We start from the raw sequence: 15,014 nt of genomic DNA, 5'->3' as shown, positions 1-15,014 counted from the left end.
TAATAGCGAGGCCACTCTGTTGTACACAATGAAACACAGAGTCAGCTTATTTGTTTGTTTAATAACGAGGCCACTATGGTGTACGCAGTGAAACGCAGTTAGCTTATTTGTTTGTTTAATAGCGAGGCCACTCTGTTGTACACAGTGAAACGCAGAGTCAGCTTATTTGTTTGTTTAATAGCGAGGCCACTATGGTGTACGCAGTGAAACGCAGTTAGCTTATTTGTTTGTTTAATAGCGAGGCCACTCTGTTGTACACAGTGAAACGCAGAGTCAGCTTATTTGTTTGTTTAATAACGAGGCCACTATGGTGTACGCAGTGAAACACAGTTAACTTATTTGTTTGTTTAATAGCGAGGCCACTCTGTTGTACACAGTGAAACGCAGAGTCAGCTTATTTGCTTGTTTAATAACGAGGCCACTATGGTGTACGCAGTGAAATGCAGTTAGCTTATTTGTTTGTTTAATAGCGAGGCCACTATGTTGTATGCAGCGAAACGCAGTTAGCTTATTTGTTTGTTTAATAGCGAGGCCACTCTGTTGTACACAGTGAAACGCAGAGTCGGCTTATTTGTTTGTTTAATAGCGAGGCCACTATGGTGTACGCAGTGAAATGCAGTTAGCTTATTTGTTTGTTTAATAGCGAGGCCACTCTGTTGTACACAATGAAACGCAGAGTCAGCTTATTTGTTTGTTTAATAACGAGGCCACTATGGTGTACGCAGTGAAACGCAGTTAGCTTATTTGTTTGTTTAATAGCGAGGCCACTCTCTTGTACGCAATGAAACGCAGAGTCAGCTTATTTGTTTGTTTAATAACGAGGCCACTATGGTGTACGCAGTGAAACGCAGTTAGCTTAGTATTTGTTTGTTTAATAGCGAGGCCACTCTGTTGTACGCAGTGAAACGCAGTTAGCTTATTTGTTTGTTTAATAACGAGGCCACTCTGTTGTACACAGTGAAACGCAGTTAGCTTATTTGTTTGTTTAATAGCGAGGCCACTATGTTGTACACAGTGAAACGCAGAGTCAGCTTATTTGCTTGTTTAATAACGAGGCCACTATGGTGTACGCAGTGAAACGCAGTTAGCTTATTTGTTTGTTTAATAGCGAGGCCACTCTGTTGTACACAGTGAAACGCAGAGTCAGCTTATTTGTTTGTTTAATAACGAGGCCACTATGGTGTACGCAGTGAAACGCAGTTAGCTTATTTGTTTGTTTAATAGCGAGGCCACTCTGTTGTACACAGTGAAACGCAGAGTCAGCTTATTTGTTTGTTTAAAGGGACACTAAAGGCAAATAACAATTTATGTCAGAGTGAAAGCCCAATGTATGACAACTTCTTAAACAGCAATATTATCAACAGCAGTGCCCTACTTACCGAGAAATTAAGCTAAATGTATCACATGATGAGCGCCACGAGTGGGACATTTTCGAAATGATCCCGATGACGTATGGAAGTCGGCCTACAATAAATCAATAGTAATCAAACTAGCAGCCGTAAAAAAAGAACATTCCGAGCATCAAAAGACGTAATAAAATGCTGTTTGTTCGTTTCCGCTTGATTCACGGAAAACAAAACCTCCGTGGCGTTGCCATGGGGAACGGCGCGCGTGGTTCAAAGGTTCCGTTTTCGCCGAACTGCGCCTCGCCCGTCTCAGTGGTAGTTTCGGGATCGCATACTGCCGTGCGTGTTTTGCGCGCTCGTGAAAGTCGCTCTGACAGAAAGTTCGACAAAATGCCGCATGCGTGTGATTTTGCCGGATGCCCGAATGGTGCACAACGCCAGTGCTGCAGCAAGGAAACCGGTGTGTCTTTTCACTGGGTGCCGCTGAATGAACCCTTACGCTCGAAGTGGCTTAGCGTCATGCCATTGCGCCAATTTGCTAAACAGTCAAAACCTCTGCGTGTGTGCTCGCTGCACTTTCGTACTGAGGATTACGAGACCAACCGCAACTTGGTGAAGGCTTTGAATGTGCCCATCCGAGCAAGTCTTTGCCGCAGCGCCGTTGTTGCTACTGTGGGTCCCGCTACTTCCGCTCGGCTGCTACTAGTGTCGGCGGCCGCGCAGTAAAAGCGGGCAACGTTGGGCACGGCAGCAGTGACGTATGAAATTCGTATTTTCAGGCGGGAGATTTGAAGCGCGCTAACGCGATGCGGACCACTAAAAACGTGATTTTATTTCAAAATAAGCACTTCCTTGGCACAAAAGCAGCACTACAAGGTTTCTGGACCGCTATTTCAACAATCAACGTCGACTTAATATTTGCCTTTAGTGTCCCTTTAATAACGAGGCCACTATGGTGTACGCAGTGAAACGCAGTTAGCTTATTTGTTTGTTTAATAGCGAGGCCACTCTGTTGTACAGAATGAAACGCAGAGTCAGCTTATTTGTTTGTTTAATAACGAGGCCACTATGGTGTACGCAGTGAAACGCAGTTAGCTTATTTGTTTGTTTAATAACGAGGCCACTCTGTTGTACACAGTGAAACGCAGAGTCAGCTTATTTGTTTGTTTAATAGCGAGGCCACTATGTTGTACACAGTGAAACGCAGACTCAGCTTATTTGCTTGTTTAATAGCGAGGTCACTATGTTGTACGCAGTGAAACGCAGTTAGCTTATTTGTTTGTTTAATAGCGAGGCCACTCTGTTGTACACAATGAAACACAGAGTCAGCTTATTTGTTTGTTTAATAACGAGGCCACTATGGTGTACGCAGTGAAACGCAGTTAGCTTATTTGTTTGTTTAATAGCGAGGCCACTCTGTTGTACACAGTGAAACGCAGAGTCAGCTTATTTGTTTGTTTAATAGCAAGGCCACTCTGTTGTACCCAGTGAAACGCAGAGTCAGCTTATTTGTTTGTTTAATAGCGAGGCCACTATGTTGTACACAGTGAAACGCAGTGTCAGCTTATTTGTTTGTTTAATAGCGAGGCCACTATGTTGTACACAGTGAAACGCAGAGTCAGCTTATTTGTTTGTTTAATAGCGAGGCCACTCTGTTGTACACAGTGAAACGCAGAGTCAGCTTATTTGTTTGTTTAATAGCGAGGCCACTATGTTGTACACAGTGAAACGGAGAGTCAGCTTATTTGTTTGTTCAATAGCGAGGCCACTATGTTGTACACAGTGAAACGCAGAGTCAGCTTATTTGTTCGTTTAATAGCAAGGCCACTCTGTTGTACACAGTGAAACGCAGAGTCAGCTTATTTGTTTGTTTAATAGCAAGGCCACTCTGTGGTACACAGTGAAACGCAGAGTCAGCTTATTTGTTTGTTTAATAGCGAGGCCACTATGTTGTACACAGTGAAACGCAGAGTCAGCTTATTTGTTTGTTTAATAGCGAGGCCACTATGTTGTACGCAGTGAAACGCAGAGTCAGCTTATTTGTTTGTTTAATAGCGAGGCCACTATGTTGTACACAGTGAAACGCAGAGTCAGCTTATTTGTTTGTTTAATAGCGAGGCCACTATGTTGTACGCAGTGAAACGCAGAGTCAGCTTATTTGTTTGTTTAATAACGAGGCCACTATGGTGTACAGTAGAACCCCGCTGTTACGTTCCTCACTGCTGCGTTTTCCCGGCTGTTACGTCGTTTTCCGCCGGTCCCGGCATAGCTCCCATAGGATACAATGTATTGGGAACCCCGCTGTTACGTCGTAACTGTCGGACCGTTCCCGTATGATACGTCGCGAAGTGCGCTCGGAGCCGACCGAGTGACTACCAAAGAGAGCGGCCATGGTGCATTTTCACGCAGCTTGGCCTCGTTTGACCGTAATATTAGCCGCATGAGAGGCGCAAGCAACAGAATCTTTCAATTGATGCAAACAAAAGCATGGCCTTCGAGATTCAAATTGCAAAGATGGCGTCTATGACGTAACTGCGCGCGAAAGCAAGGCCTTCGAGATTGGCATTTACTATTGACAAAAGCATAGCCTTTGAGATTTGCATTGCACAAACATGGCGTGTATGACGTAATTGCTTGCGAAAGCAAGGCCTTCGAGATTGGCATTCACTTCTGCCATGGCGTTGGCGTAGACTCATCATCATCGTTATTTGTCGGAGAACGGGAGGAGTTCGAGCTGGTTGGAGCTCGCATGGTCGTGCGTGCGGTTCGCGGTCGGACTCGCCGCGCTGGTCGTGATTGCGTGTGCTTAGTTCTTTCATGCCTACAGCTGTTGGTGTTAAAAAAATCACACACGTTGATTACGCTTCTGTGGATGAGGCCGTCCTTAGCTCCGCGTTTCTATCCATCGACTAGATCGCGGCTGAGCGCGCCAATTTTCGTGCTGCTCGTAAGAATTGAAATAAAATTCTGTACCACTAAATATTTTGCCGTTTTTCCTGTTTTTCGTCTCTTACGTTTCCCGTCTCTTACGTTTATTTCCTACGGCCCCTTCAAAAACGTATCAGCGGGGTTCTACTGTACGCAGTGAAACGCAGTTAGCTTATTTGTTTGTTTAATAGCGAGGCCACTCTGTTGTACACAGTGAAACGCAGAGTCAGCTTATTTGTTTGTTTAATAACGAGGCCACTGTGGTGTACGCAGTGAAACGCAGTTAGCTTATTTGTTTGTTTAATAGCGAGGCCACTCTGTTGTACACAGTGAAACGCAGAGTCAGCTTATTTGTTTGTTTAATAACGAGGCCACTGTGGTGTACGCAGTGAAACGCAGTTAGCTTATTTGTTTGTTTAATAGCGAGGCCACTCTGTTGTACACAGTGAAACGCAGAGTCAGCTTATTTGTTTGTTTAATAACGAGGCCACTGTGGTGTACGCAGTGAAACGCAGTTAGCTTATTTGTTTGTTTAATAGCGAGGCCACTCTGTTGTACACAGTGAAACGCAGAGTCAGCTTATTTGTTTGTTTAATAACGAGGCCACTATGTTGTACGCAGTGAAACGCAGAGTCAGCTTATTTGTTTGTTTAATAGCGAGGCCACTATGTTGTACACAGTGAAACGCAGAGTCAGCTTATTTGTTTGTTTAATAGCGAGGCCACTATGGTGTACGCAGTGAAACGCAGTTAGCTTATTTGTTTGTTTAATAGCGAGGCCACTCTGTTGTACACAATGAAACACAGAGTCAGCTTATTTGTTTGTTTAATAACGAGGCCACTATGGTGTACGCAGTGAAACGCAGTTAGCTTATTTGTTTGTTTAATAGCGAGGCCACTCTGTTGTACACAGTGAAACGCAGAGTCAGCTTATTTGTTTGTTTAATAGCGAGGCCACTATGGTGTACGCAGTGAAACGCAGTTAGCTTATTTGTTTGTTTAATAGCGAGGCCACTCTGTTGTACACAATGAAACACAGAGTCAGCTTATTTGTTTGTTTAATAACGAGGCCACTGTGGTGTACGCAGTGAAACGCAGTTAGCTTATTTGTTTGTTTAATAGCGAGGCCACTCTGTTGTACACAGTGAAACGCAGAGTCAGCTTATTTGTTTGTTTAATAACGAGGCCACTGTGGTGTACGCAGTGAAACGCAGTTAGCTTATTTGTTTGTTTAATAGCGAGGCCACTCTGTTGTACACAGTGAAACGCAGAGTCAGCTTATTTGTTTGTTTAATAACGAGGCCACTATGTTGTACGCAGTGAAACGCAGAGTCAGCTTATTTGTTTGTTTAATAGCGAGGCCACTATGTTGTACACAGTGAAACGCAGAGTCAGCTTATTTGTTTGTTTAATAGCGAGGCCACTATGGTGTACGCAGTGAAACGCAGTTAGCTTATTTGTTTGTTTAATAGCGAGGCCACTCTGTTGTACACAATGAAACACAGAGTCAGCTTATTTGTTTGTTTAATAACGAGGCCACTATGGTGTACACAGTGAAACGCAGTTAGCTTATTTGTTTGTTTAATAGCGAGGCCACTCTGTTGTACACAGTGAAACGCAGAGTCAGCTTATTTGTTTGTTTAATAGCGAGGCCACTATGGTGTACGCAGTGAAACGCAGTTAGCTTATTTGTTTGTTTAATAGCGAGGCCACTCTGTTGTACACAGTGAAACGCAGAGTCAGCTTATTTGTTTGTTTAATAACGAGGCCACTATGGTGTACGCAGTGAAACACAGTTAACTTATTTGTTTGTTTAATAGCGAGGCCACTCTGTTGTACACAGTGAAACGCAGAGTCAGCTTATTTGCTTGTTTAATAACGAGGCCACTATGGTGTACGCAGTGAAATGCAGTTAGCTTATTTGTTTGTTTAATAGCGAGGCCACTATGTTGTATGCAGCGAAACGCAGTTAGCTTATTTGTTTGTTTAATAGCGAGGCCACTCTGTTGTACACAGTGAAACGCAGAGTCGGCTTATTTGTTTGTTTAATAGCGAGGCCACTATGGTGTACGCAGTGAAATGCAGTTAGCTTATTTGTTTGTTTAATAGCGAGGCCACTCTGTTGTACACAATGAAACGCAGAGTCAGCTTATTTGTTTGTTTAATAACGAGGCCACTATGGTGTACGCAGTGAAACGCAGTTAGCTTATTTGTTTGTTTAATAGCGAGGCCACTCTCTTGTACGCAATGAAACGCAGAGTCAGCTTATTTGTTTGTTTAATAACGAGGCCACTATGGTGTACGCAGTGAAACGCAGTTAGCTTATTTGTTTGTTTAATAGCGAGGCCACTCTGTTGTACGCAGTGAAACGCAGTTAGCTTATTTGTTTGTTTAATAACGAGGCCACTCTGTTGTACACAGTGAAACGCAGTTAGCTTATTTGTTTGTTTAATAGCGAGGCCACTATGTTGTACACAGTGAAACGCAGAGTCAGCTTATTTGCTTGTTTAATAACGAGGCCACTATGGTGTACGCAGTGAAACGCAGTTAGCTTATTTGTTTGTTTAATAGCGAGGCCACTCTGTTGTACACAGTGAAACGCAGAGTCAGCTTATTTGTTTGTTTAATAACGAGGCCACTATGGTGTACGCAGTGAAACGCAGTTAGCTTATTTGTTTGTTTAATAGCGAGGCCACTCTGTTGTACACAGTGAAACGCAGAGTCAGCTTATTTGTTTGTTTAAAGGGACACTAAAGGCAAATAACAATTTATGTCGGAGTGAAAGCCCAATGTATGACAACTTCTTAAACAGCAATATTATCAACAGCAGTGCCCTACTTACCGAGAAATTAAGCTAAATGTATCACATGATGAGCGCCACGAGTGGGACATTTTCGAAATGATCCCGATGACGTATGGAAGTCGGCCTACAATAAATCAATAGTAATCAAACTAGCAGCCGTAAAAAAAGAACATTCCGAGCATCAAAAGACGTAATAAAATGCTGTTTGTTCGTTTCCGCTTGATTCACGGAAAACAAAACCTCCGTGGCGTTGCCATGGGGAACGGCGCGCGTGGTTCAAAGGTTCCGTTTTCGCCGAACTGCGCCTCGCCCGTCTCAGTGGTAGTTTCGGGATCGCATACTGCCGTGCGTGTTTTGCGCGCTCGTGAAAGTCGCTCTGACAGAAAGTTCGACAAAATGCCGCATGCGTGTGATTTTGCCGGATGCCCGAATGGTGCACAACGCCAGTGCTGCAGCAAGGAAACCGGTGTGTCTTTTCACTGGGTGCCGCTGAATGAACCCTTACGCTCGAAGTGGCTTAGCGTCATGCCATTGCGCCAATTTGCTAAACAGTCAAAACCTCTGCGTGTGTGCTCGCTGCACTTTCGTACTGAGGATTACGAGACCAACCGCAACTTGGTGAAGGCTTTGAATGTGCCCATCCGAGCAAGTCTTTGCCGCAGCGCCGTTGTTGCTACTGTGGGTCCCGCTACTTCCGCTCGGCTGCTACTAGTGTCGGCGGCCGCGCAGTAAAAGCGGGCAACGTTGGGCACGGCAGCAGTGACGTATGAAATTCGTATTTTCAGGCGGGAGATTTGAAGCGCGCTAACGCGATGCGGACCACTAAAAACGTGATTTTATTTCAAAATAAGCACTTCCTTGGCACAAAAGCAGCACTACAAGGTTTCTGGACCGCTATTTCAACAATCAACGTCGACTTAATATTTGCCTTTAGTGTCCCTTTAATAACGAGGCCACTATGGTGTACGCAGTGAAACGCAGTTAGCTTATTTGTTTGTTTAATAGCGAGGCCACTCTGTTGTACAGAATGAAACGCAGAGTCAGCTTATTTGTTTGTTTAATAACGAGGCCACTATGGTGTACGCAGTGAAACGCAGTTAGCTTATTTGTTTGTTTAATAACGAGGCCACTCTGTTGTACACAGTGAAACGCAGAGTCAGCTTATTTGTTTGTTTAATAGCGAGGCCACTATGTTGTACACAGTGAAACGCAGACTCAGCTTATTTGCTTGTTTAATAGCGAGGTCACTATGTTGTACGCAGTGAAACGCAGTTAGCTTATTTGTTTGTTTAATAGCGAGGCCACTCTGTTGTACACAATGAAACACAGAGTCAGCTTATTTGTTTGTTTAATAACGAGGCCACTATGGTGTACGCAGTGAAACGCAGTTAGCTTATTTGTTTGTTTAATAGCGAGGCCACTCTGTTGTACACAGTGAAACGCAGAGTCAGCTTATTTGTTTGTTTAATAACGAGGCCACTATGGTGTACGCAGTGAAACGCAGTTAGCTCATTTGTTTGTTTAATAGCGAGGCCACTCTGTTGTACACAGTGAAACGCAGAGTCAGCTTATTTGTTTGTTTAATAGCGAGGCCACTATGTTGTACGCAGTGAAATGCAGTTAGCTTATTTGTTTGTTTAAAAGCGGGCCACTCTGTTGTACACAGTGAAACGCAGGGTCTAGCTTATTTGTTTGTTTAAAAGTGTGGCCACTTATCGTCCATGCCTTGCCTTTTTCAAATACGGAGTTACAAAGGGTGCAGAGGTGCGTGTGGCCAAAGAAGTGAGTGGAAGAAAGCAGGAATAAAACGGTTGCGACATTCCACACGTGCTTCTAATAGCAATGGTAAATAACCATTGTGGGGCAATGAAAGCTTATTTTAGAAGATTGGCTCTGCTGGGCATCGAAAATGTTTTTTTCTTTTAATGCCTTCTTCAGATCTCAAGTTCATGTCACAACAGACCAAGTATTAGCGTAAGTTTAGGTTGCGTAGTACCCTTGCTGTGGCCGTCGGGATGTGTTTTCGAGGGGACCCTGAAATGGTTTTGATGACTTTGGACTAGTGCATTGCGCTAATCGTTCGGATTATTAGCAGGCTGGTCTGAGCTCTCTGCATGAGGCGTGTAATTCGTTGTAAGGCCTTTAATTTGTGACATGTTAGCGGTGTCGTTTGCAGTACCCCTGCCCATGGGGCGCGTTGCATGTGTGGTCGATGTCAAACAGGCAGCCAATCCCATTGGAGTTCATAGTGATGTCACAGGATGTTTTCCAACTTATTGTGAAGGAATATTGCTCTCGATAATTGCAACACTTTGTAATCGGTCGAACCCATCTATAAAAACTCAAAAGTGCTGCAAAAAGTGATTGTTATGTCACTAGCTTGTTGTATGTGGACTCACCTTTCAAGACATGTGCAAATTAGCGACTAAATTGTTTTTTTTTTTTGTCCAGTTTCATTACAAAGTGCTAACAACCCTTCTGGTGACATGTCGTTTTGCTTTGCGAAGCGACACTTGCTTAATACTTACAAGCAAATTACACTGCCTTTGCAATGAATGGGATCTGCCGCGAGAGTGCACAGTGCCCACGATGCAATTCTCCCAGATGTCCCCACTCACCATAATGGCTGGCTTTTATGGCTTTGCATTCTAAAGTATCGGAGGTTCATTGTAAGCGGTCGTAGCTGTAGGGAACAACATGAGAAAAATGTTGTTATGCCAAAGCTGGCAGCCAGGCCCTGTGTGCACCCTAATCCTTTTTGTTTACTCACTGCCATTTTGCCCTTGAAGAACAGCCTTGAAATTGAGTGACCTCCCTCGGACTGTCCGAAATGTTTGTGCAGTGCTCACCGATCTAGGAGCTCACACCTCTTGTGCTTTAAAAGGCCTGTTTTGATTTCTTTTCATTTCGTATGGACGTATATTTGCCATGACTGTGTCTGGGGTGTTCATGGTAAAAGTAGGAAGCTTATATCTGGACGGAGCTCCACTGGGGAGTGCACCAAAATATGGCTGTTATGATCATTACATCTGGAATCATTATGAGTGGGTTGAACTTGGACCACAAAAATACCGAATACACCATCACAATTTACTCCTGCTCTTGGCAGATTCTTGTGGACAGCGGGCGTTGTCTTGCTGTGTGACAGTGTGCTCCATGCTGATGTCAGCTGTGCAACCAGTGTTTTTCTCAAGATTCTTCCAACACCGTGGATTGCCCATACAGGCTGCGATTGAGTGTTGGTGGCATGCCAAGCTGCAACATCGTGTGCCTATGCAAGGCTGCTAGTGAGCAGAGTTTCTTCAGTGCATTGGAACATTGTGGCTCTTGCTATCGAATCAACGACAGCATCCATGTGTCATAACTTGGTTCCCAAAGCTACCACAATAATTCTCGTATTTATGCTTACTAGGGATTGTTCTCGGAGAGATTTAGTTTTTTTGCATATTTCTTGGCACTTGCAGAGTACTAGAGAAGAAACTGTGAGTGGCTTAGCGGCCGGGTTTGTCTGGGGGCATAAATGTAAAGCTCAACCAATCATGCGCTGGTGGGAGCTGTGGGAACCCAGAGGTCACTAGCATGGATCCGGCTGCTTCGTGAAGTTAGGATGGAAAAGCAGTGCTAAAAAGGAGGGTAACATCTATTTGGTAGGAGCTGCCTTGATAGACAGGGTGTCGCTTAAAGGACCCCTGTTTGTTTGCCACTGTAATTTGTAGCCTTGTCCTGGTAATATCGAAATTTAATCATAAATGCTCAACGCATTGTCTAAATAATGCTAGCATTGTTAACTGTGACCACTTTTAGCATCACTTTGAAACGCCCACCTAAAATCCTAAGAAACTAGTGCCCCACGGCAGGGGAGCACCATGTGCACGGGAGATTTGGTGACAGTGGGGGAGGGGCCGCCCCCCCACACACGACGCAGAATGAACAATGCTTCAGTGGGAGTCAAGACCGCGTCCCCTCAGGAAACATTCCTTGTGTAAGCAGCCACAACCAGCACAGGAACAACATCAGGTGCCAGTGCTGGTTTTGTGTGCGCCCCGAAAATGTTCCACGGTGTTGACAAAACTCGCTTTTCTTGTAGAACGTCACACGGGACCTTCATTTATGTCATACTAATGGCAATCTCGTGGTGTGCTGTCAACTCGGATGGGCACTCATGCTTAATTTAAAACCAAATTAAAATACCTTACAGGCAACATTTTCCACTAATAATTGGCCGAAAGTGCCCACGTATACAGGACAATCAACACAAACATGTTGACGTTTTTATTTTGGTGTCGGGGGCCCTACAATGTATGGTTTGGTAATGCTGTAGGCTAAATGCTAACACAACTTCGAAAACTATTTCAGAGACCCTCTAAGCATGCAAGACTCCAATATTGTGTTCTCATTGATCTACACTAACACGGTGATGTCTCCTGTTCACTCGGTGCTGAATGTCATGGGAAACGACTGCATTTTCTTGGCCCGAGTGTGTCAGCGACGACTGCTGCTCTCAGCCTCTTCTAATGGAGGTGCCAGCAGACAGCTCCTTGCACAACTGTGCTCAGCCAGAAATGGCGGATGTGCCCAGGGTTGAATGAGTGCAAAGCGTTAGGAACCACTGCACTTCAGGTTACACCCCCTGTGATTCCCTTGGCTTTATATGGTTGCATATAACACAATCAATGTCCTTCTTTCGTTCACTTCATTGTGAAGGTCTCTACTCAGGCAGGTTTAGTGTCCTTAGCTAGCATGCAAACGTTTCTGGTTGAGTGCTTGTAAAAGATCACATGCTATGTGACACCATCGGGCAAAGAGAATGCCAAGGCTACGAGTAACACTGGATATAGCAGGGTTACAGATGTGGAAAGACCCAAGAAAGGAGACGGGAACGGTTTCCACCATAGCATAACTGGTGGTGCTTCGCAAGCTCAGTGCGAAGGCTATGGGTTCAGTGGCAAGTTGTTTCCACATCCATTTTCCTTTATCTCATAATCACGACGCTTTAATTAAAAACTACAAGTAAGTCTTTCCTTGGCTTCATAATATTTTGCTTTCGTATGTTGGCACTGCAGCTTTGTGCAGCTGAGCCTGCGTGCGACCTCAATGGGAACCCTTTGTTCAAGCTGCGCTGCCACAGCTGGCAGCTAGACCCACCCAAAGTGCCTCCGCTCACTACATTCACTAGGAACCGGTGAGTCGTTGAGTGAGTTCAGGCAATGTTGAAATACGCCCACTTCACTGCGAAACATGCGCTTCGTGCAAATCAGTTCTGCAGAATCCCGCAAGGAGGGTTAAGAAAGAGAAATTGAGAACTATCTGTTTGTAGCCACTAGGAAACCCATCCGGATTTCTCAGAAAGAGAGCTCCTTAGTTGCTGAAAAATTCTTCCTGCTCCGGGGATCAAACCCGGGACCAACGCTTTTTTAATGCACTGCTCACTCTATCGATTGAGCTAACCAGGAATCTGGCAATTGGCGGTGTGAGGGGAAATTCATCGACAACTCTGAAGCACAAGTCTTGTGCATATGTGAAACTACACATATGTTCGTAGTTTGGTCGGCATCTTTTGGCACATTCTTACTGTAAAGGAAATTTTTCGTGACCTTTTTGCAACAGTATAAGCATAGGGACTTTTTGCTAGATGCTCTCACTGACCTTGTGGTCGCATGACCTTCTAACTGCCTGCAAGGGCCCTCTTTACAAGTTTGGTGTGACCCAAGTTGCATGGGAGCAGTGACTTATTGCTGCTAGTTCTGTATTCCCAGCAAGTATGGGTCATGTGGAAAATTAGCTGCAAATCTAAGAATTGCAAGCTGTTGTTACATGCCATCTCAACAGTGAATTTGAGTCCTTGGTTTGCCTGTCTAAACAATGCCAAGCTTTTTTTCTTTTTTAGCTTCTGTGAAACACTCACGTGGGAAGCAAAGGAAAACATCATCCACGTAACGGAAGCATTTCAAAGCCCCCAAACTGCTCATTTTTTCCAGCAAAGTTCTGTCTCCTCTAGCTAAAAAACGTCACATAGTGCTGGGGCCACACAAGAGCCTGTACGGATTCCCTTTCTTTGTGTGAACAACCGATCTTAGAAATTGACAATATAACAGCTATTCTAGGTATATCAAAAACAGATTCAAGAAATTATTAACACTCAGTCCGCATTGGCTCTGGAACCTGACCTGGGTTTATTCTGAGTTTACCCTGGCAGTCTGTCGAAAGACAGGGACGCAGCGCTCTCACAACACACATCTCTAATTCATATATTAAAACCGAATACACAACACGGAAAGTTTCCACGGAATCTTAGTAAAACAAACATAAGAAAGTCTACTATATATTCGTAGTTACAGAAGTGTCGTTAGCTGGCCTAGTTGGTATAAATCCATCACAATAACACTGCACAAAACGAAATGAGGCACACAGAAAGGAATGACAAGAACTTTCAGTGGAAGGTCAGTGCTTGTTCTTGTCGCTTCTTTATGTGTGCCTCGTCTCATTTTATGCACTATTTTTCATGAAGGTATTCAGAGTTACTTTGTCGATGTCGTTATGTCAGGGACTTCATCAGGCTGTATGGGGATGGCACCAGTGTCAGGTTGATGCAGCTGGGCATGGCCTATGAAGCAAGGCCATAGGTCTTTAGCAGAACAGACTAGACTGTTGGGCTAGTTGGCTATCCATGAACACTGAAACAATAAGTGCTAAAAATTGGCGAGCACAAAGAGGAGAACAGACAAAGGTTTGGCGTTTTTACAAAAGAAGATTGTTCCAATGTGCCATTTGTCCCTGATCAGCCCTTCCCTTTCATGGCTCCCATCACCGTCACTGCAGAAGGTATCGCGAACCTCATCACGAATCTTAAAGTCTCAACTTCATCAGGCATTGATAACATTAACTCTAAAATACTGAAGAACACCACTGATATTTCCAGTCTCTTTCTGTGTCTCATCTTTAACCAGTCTCTGTCATCCGGTGAGTTGCCTAAAGACTGGAAGATCGGCAAGGTAGTCCCCGTATTCAAGTCCGGTGACAGGCACTCGCCCCGTAATTATCGACCCATTTCACTAACATGCATATCCTGCAAACTGCTTGAACATATTATAGCATCTCATATCTATGATCACCTTGAATCGAATAACTTCTTTTTCCCTAATCAGCATGGCTTCAGGAAAGGCTACTCATGTGACACTCAATTGTTCGAATTCACTACTGACCTTCACTTTAATATGAACAGTAACGATCAAACCGATTGCCTCTTTCTCGATTTCGCCAGAGCTTTTGATACTGTCCCTCATTGTCGTTTAATCTCTAAATTGTCTTCTCTTTGTATCGATTCATTAACACTGTCTTGGATACGCAACTTCTTGTCATCCCGTCAGCAATTCACGGTGGTTAACGACACTTCATCTAACATTTGCGATGTCACGTCTGGTGTTCCCCAGGGCAGTGTACTGGGTCGATTACTCTTTTTAATATACAATAACGACTTGCCTGCTAACCTTTCATCCACAGTTAGGTTGTTCGCGGATGATTGCGTCATCTACCGCAAAATTCAATCTATTGATGATCATTACACTCTCCAAAATGACCTTAATCTAACCTACAGGTGGTGCGAAGCTTGGCAGATGTCCCTTAACGCCTCTAAATGCAAGTTAATCTCGTTCACTAGAAAGCGTACTAACTCGTCCTTTCTCTATACTATTGATAATAACATTGTTTCAGCCATACTATCGTACAAATATCTCGGCGTTCACCTTTCATCAGACTTATCTTGGACTACACACGTAGCAGCTGTTTCTTCAAAAGCCTCCCAGTCTCTCGGCTATCTGCGCAGAAATTTGGGCAACGCTCCTTCGCACGTACGCGCATTATCATATCTAACTTATGTTCGCCCACAATTAGAGTATGCTTCATCTACATGGTCACCACATCAAGATTACCTTATCCGTA

General features: G+C 44.1%; 1 protein-coding gene across 4 annotated transcripts in view; it reads left to right on the top strand.

Annotated features, from left to right (window-relative positions):
• Window positions 1-15,014, top strand: part of LOC119372695 (gamma-tubulin complex component 6) — a 318,918-nt gene that overhangs the window by 81,502 nt on the left and 222,402 nt on the right. For 3 of the 4 annotated variants that reach the window (XM_037643145.2, XM_037643144.2, XM_049419621.1), the window contains exon 6: window positions 12,140-12,258. The exons of the other annotated variant lie outside the window; for it this stretch is intronic. In XM_037643145.2, coding sequence (XP_037499073.1) covers window positions 12,140-12,258 — 119 coding nt within the window. The remainder of the gene's footprint in view (window positions 1-12,139; window positions 12,259-15,014) is intronic. 4 annotated transcript variants of the gene reach the window in all.

This window comes from Rhipicephalus sanguineus, chromosome 10 (genome assembly GCF_013339695.2).
Source record: "Rhipicephalus sanguineus isolate Rsan-2018 chromosome 10, BIME_Rsan_1.4, whole genome shotgun sequence".
Lineage (NCBI taxonomy): Eukaryota > Metazoa > Arthropoda > Arachnida > Ixodida > Ixodidae > Rhipicephalus > Rhipicephalus sanguineus.
Note: the sequence above shows the minus strand (reverse complement) of the source record. Positions and strands in the feature narration are given on the sequence as shown.